This window comes from Coturnix japonica, chromosome 18 (genome assembly GCF_001577835.2).
Source record: "Coturnix japonica isolate 7356 chromosome 18, Coturnix japonica 2.1, whole genome shotgun sequence".
Taxonomy (NCBI): Eukaryota; Metazoa; Chordata; class Aves; order Galliformes; family Phasianidae; genus Coturnix; species Coturnix japonica.
The window spans coordinates 8,704,959-8,712,530 of NC_029533.1; the positions used below are offsets into that span (position 1 = coordinate 8,704,959).

Genomic DNA, 7,572 nt, shown 5'->3' on the forward strand with positions numbered 1-7,572 from the left:
CTGAACTATAAAACCTGCACTGACAAGGTTTAAGGGTATCTTTCTTGCTCCTCTCATCAGCAAAACAGTTCTTCCAGCCAGAATGGTCCCTGGCTGATGGTAAAGCTAAAGCCAAACACACAGAGGAGAGCTTACAGTTTAAACAAAACTGATGTTTTAGTGTCAACACTGGAACACATCATGTTCTCATAATAACTAAAGAGTATTTAAGCATTTCTTGAAGACATTAGTTTGATTACCAACCATCAAAATCCTGCTTAGTCGCTTGCTTACACAAAGTATGGGGAAAAAAAGCTGAAGGAACTCGTCAGAGAATTCATCAGATACATTTATTAAGTAAAAACATTCACAAAACACAGATGTTACATTTATATTGTTCAACTTCCATTTCAAGTAGTTTGCTTGATTTTGTCAGCATACACATTGCAGGTTACAACACCTGGGGAAAGATCAGCACAGAGAACATTGTTAGCATGCTCAGAACATTTACCTGTCATGACTGTTTACATAAGCTTAATGTACAGAAGATGAATCAGCTTTCGATGTGAATGGGCTGAGCTTCCAACCTTTAACAGATCTGAGGTCAGACAGCACTACTGTGTTACTGACAAGGCTACGGGACATTCCAGTTTCCCACAAAAAGGAAATAATTCTCACAAGCTACACTTAAAATTTCAGTTATTGATGTAACCTAAATTTTCAATCACAGACCTGTGAAGTCATGCAAGTGCCTTTAATGCTTACAAGTCTTTAAAACAGCTGTCAACGGGACTGGGCACATTTGGCTGAATTACCAACCGCCCTTCAGAGCATTATTAGAAAAGCTGAGCTAAACAGGACAACCCTGAACCTCTCGTATTTTCTAATGACCCAGACGAGACCATTTCAAGACTACACACTGAGAACTTCTTGCTGCCACCTTTGATGAGATGGACGTAGCAGAATGAAAGGAAGGAACGTCAAGACAATCTTATCAACAGCCTGAGTGCTGCTTTTACCTGAGATATTAGTCCATTTCCTCCTGTATCTTTTAGAAATCTGAATAATGTTTCAACCTGGAGAAAAAACACAGTTGAGACAGGTGTAAAGCTTCTCAGTAACCTGTTGTACACATAATATAAAACGCAATAATTATTTAGTAGTATCATTGAGTATTCTTCCAGTAATTTACTACTATTACTAATTTGAAACACAGATGTAGTAAAAGCTTAAAAAGAAAACAAAATCGTAAAAACCACCCAATATCTGCTGTATCCTTCCTACTTTTATTTATAACATTTCAATCTGAGTGAAAATCAGATCAAGTAGTCAAATTTCACCTTTTAGAGTAATCTGCATCACCATACCAAACATAAATATAAATATGTTACCATGGATTAAGCATCCAAACTCAGTACGCACCTGAACAACAAAGCTTTGCCTTTGTTGTTTGCTATAGAGAAAAATCCACTTCTAGGAGAAAAGTCCATAGACTGAGTCAGATAAATTTGCTTTCTTCTGAACACTGGGAAGTTTGAGAATACAGTATACGATGGGATGTGCACCTATTAAGAAAGACACAGATAGTCATATCAAGTAGGAAAATGCAACCAAAATTCAAATCCACCAGAATTACCCAGAATTTTGTCAAGGCTGGCAAAATTTCTCAGTGAGGAAAAACCCCTCCCACCTGGAATCAGTTTGACCACATTGGCAGGATTGCACTCTATTTTTTAGAAAGAAGATACAAGCAGTATTACACCAAGAAAAGAAGCTGAACATACCAATTTGACAGCCTCATCAGCTTCATTGGAAGCCACAGCCAAGATTTCTGTGGTAGGATTGAAGGTCACTGATGTAGCAGAAGTGACAAGGTTCATTATGGCTTTAACTGGTTTAGGATGGCTTTCTTTGACACAGACATCAGTAGTATACAAGTTCACAACCCCAGAAACAGAACTAAAATGAGAAAATAACAAAATCCATATTGAGAAACAGCATTTATGGTTAACTTGTTACCTGTAGCCAATAATCAACTGAAAGATCATTAACAAGTAACTATTCAGTGCTGTTTGTAACATTATTTTGTTCTATGATTGTGTTTTGCATTAGAGTTTGTTTTAGTATAGGGGTGTGATGGGTGGGTAGAGAGAGAGACTCTTAGCTGGTGATCCTTGGTACATCAACCTCTTATGTACAACAAATTGAGACCAGAGACAGTTCAGTATCAGAGTTTGAAGTCATTAAAGTTTTTCCTAAGGAAATGCATGCTGTACTTAAACATTTAAACAACAGTTAGTTGTTAAAACTGATACGTTAGCTGCTAGCAACCATTAATTCAGAAATACTTTCAAGCAGTATTCAGGCTCAGTTGCTGCAACTGTCAGAGTCAAAACATCTTTACAAATGCTAACATGCTCTCTCACAGCAATCAAATTAGGATTACAGAAGAGAGCAAACTAGAAAGGTGGAAGAAATGAGGCCCCAAATCGACATTTGTACTACAGAAGTTCCCTTTGTGTGATTTTAGCTACATAATTTCAAAATTAACTGCTAAACCCACTGCATGCCAATAGGAACATATTAAGAGCAATGCCAGTATTGAGCATGTATGGTAACTTACATGTACATGGAACAAAATAAACAGTTATCATAGATAAGACAACATTCATCTACTCACTTCTACTATAACTTTATTAACACCAAACTCACTCTATCTTCCTACGCTCTTACCAGACACAAATTCTGAAAAGCTTCAAAATGAGACAGGATGAAACACCCAAGTTATTCACTTACCCACACGCCACATACTGGTTATTTTTTGAAACAGCAATACACTTCCCTTCCAAAGAGCCTTCATCTTCAAATTTGTGTAGGCACTTCCTGCTTCTCACATCCCAAATGAAAACTTCGCCTTCCTCTATTTGCAGAATAAAAGAGGTTACAGAATCCATGCATATAAGAGATACATTCATCTGTCAAAACTGTTAAAATAGATTTCAGAAAGACAGCTGTTGGCTTATATACAGCTATCAAATAAAGAGGATGTAAGGACTGATTTACAAAAACCTAAGCAATTTCAATGGAAGTACAATTAGTACTATTAAACAGAGCACTTACTTGAATAGCTGTATATTTTACTGCTGTCTGAAGTGAAAGCACACGCAGTGGTTCTTCCATTTACCTTCATAGTGCTGATCAGTTCTTTTGTCTATAGGAAGAAATTAACAATGGTGACCTAATCTGCCATTTCAACCCTTTCTAGCTTGAGGTATTCCTGAGTCTGTTTAAAGGACATCTCTAAAGCCTGAAATATCTGTCCCACACAAACCTTACGTTAGCTACAGCAGCTTGGCATTAAAAGAACACATCAGCGCTTTCAGCACCCACAGTCCAGCACACAAGCTCATGCTCAACCAATTTGTTGTTACACAGTTGGTGCCAGTTCAATAAATGCTCATTTCCTCCCTCACAGAGCGATCTCGATACAAAAGGGAACTCAACTTGTTTTAAAAATATTTTTCCTAGTTATTTCCAAGTTTGAAACAAGTGCAGCTGCCATCAAGTGGCATTTTAAAGTATAGATTAAAAAAAATCTAGGTTCCTTATGAATCACAGCAGATGGAGTGATTCATGACCACGGTACACCAACACACACTAGCACTACTCCCAAAAAACAAGTCCCACATTTCTTCCTCCCTCAGATTCTCGTTCCCATGCTGAGAGTATTGGTTTTGTCAGCACATTTATGCCATCAGCTGAAAGAAATCATTGACAAATGGCTTTTTCCAGTAACCCACCCTCCACCTCCCCCCTCCCAAAAAAAAAACCACCCCCAGGAAACTCCAGACTTCACTCCATCACCAGGCCCACAAATAATGTGATCAAAGAAGGTTCTCTGACATCCCCAAACCATCTTTCATAGCTACAGTTAGCTCATAGAGCAGCTCACTTTCAAAGGCTGTCACAGTACGTCACTCCTCTTTTAACTGAAAAAATGCATTGCTTCTCAGATTAAAAGGCAAGCAATCAGATTCAAAAGGGAAAAAGTACCAAGAAACTGAAACTACATGAATTATGGAACAAGCTACCTTCATTGACAGCAAGTGAAGATATCCTGACATTCCAGTGAGAAGCATAAATGATCCATCTGGAGAGACTTCAAAGTTTTTGACAAATTTTTCCTCCATACCTTCAAAAACAGTGATACAGAACTTAATACTGGATTTACTCACTTGCTTCAACTTCAAGCCTACAATGAATTTAAGCAAGACCCTGCTCCACCTTTTCACTTCTGTAATATACTACCAGGACAATGTTATGGGTTAGACATTACACAAACTTGGGGTTACATCAAAGAAACTAGAACTAAACATACCATAGTAGAGCAATAGACATCGCTACCTCCAGCAACTCACTACACTTCCTTTTAAAGCAAATCCACATGCTCTCACTACCTCGGACAGCTTTAAATGCACTCAGACACTTAGATCACTAACTTACCTCTTACTTGAGGTACAGGAATAATACTTCCACCCATCATGTCATACACGTAAAACATTTTATGGTGAGTACCGGTGGCTATAACCTGTTCTCCATCAGCACTGAAACGAGCTTTGTAGATTGGAAAACTCTCTAAATAAATGCTCTGTATTTTTGGATTCCTTATGCCGTCAACCTTAAAATAAAAATTAAAAAAGGCAATCAGATTATCACATTAATTATCAAATATATTTACAGAAAAAAATCTTACTGACTCAGCAGTACCAGAGAAACAATAAGAAATGCACCCAGCTGGAAGCGTTTCTCCCTTCCCTACATACAGTCCACCTCTCCTCACCCTGTAAATGAGGCTCTCCCAGCCTTTCTGGACATACTTCAAATCCCTTCTTGTTACTGTCTCACAAACACTTTAATCAAATAGACTATAATTTCTAATATGCTTTTCCTGCATCCTCGTGGATGTCACACTCAGCTCGTGCCTTTGACCACTTCACTGACACTAGGCCACACCAAACTGCTAATAGAACTGCTAAGAACCCATTTGCACTGTTGAAATTCTTCACCTGAAAGAGCGACACTGATCGATCGCGTCCAGCAGTCAGAACAACCTGAGCAGATGGGTGGAACTGCACGGTTGACAGTTTTCCATCAGCAAGACGTTCCTGGTTAGCAGGCAAACAGTTCTTCATCTAGAACACAGACCAAGCAATAAACAAAAGAACACAGCTTACACATTCAGTTACACTGATGCCTACAATGACTTTTCAACAGTTTGACACCAGAATAAACAAAATAAGTTTGCTAAGTTGCTTCAGTACAGCAGGGTAGGCATAAAACTGGTCAGCCTGTTGATGAAGAAGTCAGAAGGAAGGCTAGCTGACATGGCATGCACTCCTGCTCATCTGCAGTAGCTGTAAGGGTAGTGTAAGAAAAACTTATCTGAGGGCTCCCATCTCATGAACCATCTCAGTACCCCCAAAGTGATGGGAAAACTCCATTCTCCCTCCACACAGACTGAAATCCCACTCCAAAGTGCTATTTAAGAGTACATTAAATAATTCCTACATCAACACATCTCAATTTGTTTCATGCCTTCATAACATCACCTACCCACTTTCTCTGAAGCACTAATATTTAAACATTATGATTACAGGAACAAAAGACAATCATGTAAGAGCTAATTTTACTGTCCGAACAGCAATAATGAAATCAAAGCATGTTCACAGACCAAACTAAGGTGCAATGACAGGTTTGCCTTTACCTCCAAAATACCTCTTGGCAGGGATTCTGAGCCTGATATGAAATTGCCAGTTCTGCAGAGCAGATCATCATCTTCATCACTCTCACCTAATTAAAAATAGAGCACACTGGAAAGCTCAGTTAACTCCCTACAGGAACAATAACAAGAAACAAAGAAACACACTGAAAGAAAGAATAAAGCTGAGCATCCAGCTGTATTCACACAAAGACTTATCAAACACCAAAACCAAGTCTTTTTTCCCCACAAGCTGAATAGAGAAACACAGAAAGTCATATTAGAGCAGTAAAAGGTTTCTTTACTATCACTTGCGGCTTTCTTGGATTTCTTCCTGTTTTCTCTATCAGCCCATGCAGGAACTCCTCCCATAGCTTGCTGAAATCTAGCAAGAAAAGGGAGAGGGGAGAGAATGAACACCTTGTTTAGCAAAGCCATTTCTTTCTACCTGGTAAGCACTTACAGGAGATAACTACAACTCTGTAAGGTGACTCATGCTTCTTTGAGCGATGCATGTTCATACCCAGGCAAACCGAGCAGGCCTAAATTTCTACTACAGTATCCAACTCTATCCATGCTTTATTCTTATACAGCACATTAACATCTTCCATCACCCCAGCTGACAAACAGCATGTCACCTCAGTTGTTTTATGGAATAACTTCTTAGAAGTAAACAAGCATTAAGTTGATAAAGAAAAGTCAAATAACGGTGTTACTCTGGATTTAAAGATCCCATAGTCACTATAAGAAGCACTAACTGAGAAGCACCTTCCAGGGCAAGAACAGCTCCAGGGCTGAAGCAGTTTACAGCAGGAAAAAGACAAACAGGGGCTGAGAACGCCAAGTCTATCTGTACATCTCTTAGCACAGCTCACTACAAAAACCTCAATGAACTCACTGTTCTTCAAGCCTCGCTTTCAGCTTTTTCTTCGTCAGTATCTTGTCAGCGTCGCTTTTCATCAGCTCCCTCCTGTACCGGTGGGTCATGTCGATCCTAGAGCAAAAAAACACAACAAATGCACAGCTCAGCTCAGCTCAATGGAAGCCGATGGTCACTGTACACCCGCCGTGTGATCGCACCTTTCCTCGGCTTCATCCTCCTCATCCACCCACACGGGCCGTTTAACGTGGGATCCCGCTGTTCCTTCATCCTCCGATTCCGACTCCCTGGATCGCTCCGGCCGGGTCCCGCTTTGAGCGACGTTCAGCTGCAACAAACCGGGCCGGCTGCTGTCAGCGGGGCGGGCCAACAACCTGCCCCGTCCCGCCGTGTATCGGATGCCGCCCCCATGCCCGGTACCCGCCCGGTACCTCGTTGCGGCCCAGCCTGTGCAGCAGCTCGTCCTCGTCCGCCCCGATGCTGTCACCGAACACCAGCTCCTCCAGCTCCCGTTCAGCGGCCGTAGTGCTGGAGATGGCCCGTAAGTGCCGGGCTCGGTGTGACGCTTCGTCCTGCACCGCCGTGTCCTTGTGTTGCAGCCGGACCCGCTTCACCACCTTCATCTTCATCTTCATCTTCTTGCTCCGTCCCGTCCGTTCCGGTCTCTCCGCACACACAACACGCGGCACCGCCCGCATCGCCCCACGGGGACACCGGAACCGGAAGTGCCGTTGAGCACCCACGCGGTCGCACTCACACCCTCCCCTCTCCGGATTGGCCGGGCCCACACCACGTGATCAGGGAGCTTCCCCAGGCCGCGAGGGCCGTCACGTGACCTCCTTTCTTCGCCTTATTTCCTTCCTCCCACCCCGCGTGTCACGTGACCTGGCGCTCTCCATTCCTCGCGGGGGGGGGCAGTGACTCACGTGACCTCTCGTTCCCTCAGCGCTGCCCG

General features: G+C 41.8%; 1 protein-coding gene across 1 annotated transcript; it reads right to left on the minus strand.

The window, feature by feature from the left end:
• Positions 1 to 307: 307 nt before the first annotated feature.
• On the minus strand, positions 308 to 7,367 carry UTP18 (UTP18 small subunit processome component). The gene is made up of 14 exons (XM_015880244.2): positions 7,049 to 7,367; positions 6,818 to 6,945; positions 6,636 to 6,731; positions 6,043 to 6,122; positions 5,744 to 5,829; positions 5,046 to 5,171; positions 4,483 to 4,657; positions 4,071 to 4,171; positions 3,100 to 3,190; positions 2,776 to 2,899; positions 1,764 to 1,938; positions 1,402 to 1,544; positions 999 to 1,055; positions 308 to 439 (listed from the first exon to the last, which is right to left on the minus strand). The coding sequence occupies exons 1-13, from the start codon at positions 7,313 to 7,315 to the stop codon at positions 1,031 to 1,033; spliced, it is 1,617 nt and encodes a 538-aa protein (XP_015735730.1). The 5' UTR covers positions 7,316 to 7,367; the 3' UTR covers positions 308 to 439; positions 999 to 1,030.
• Positions 7,368 to 7,572: the final 205 nt, after the last annotated feature.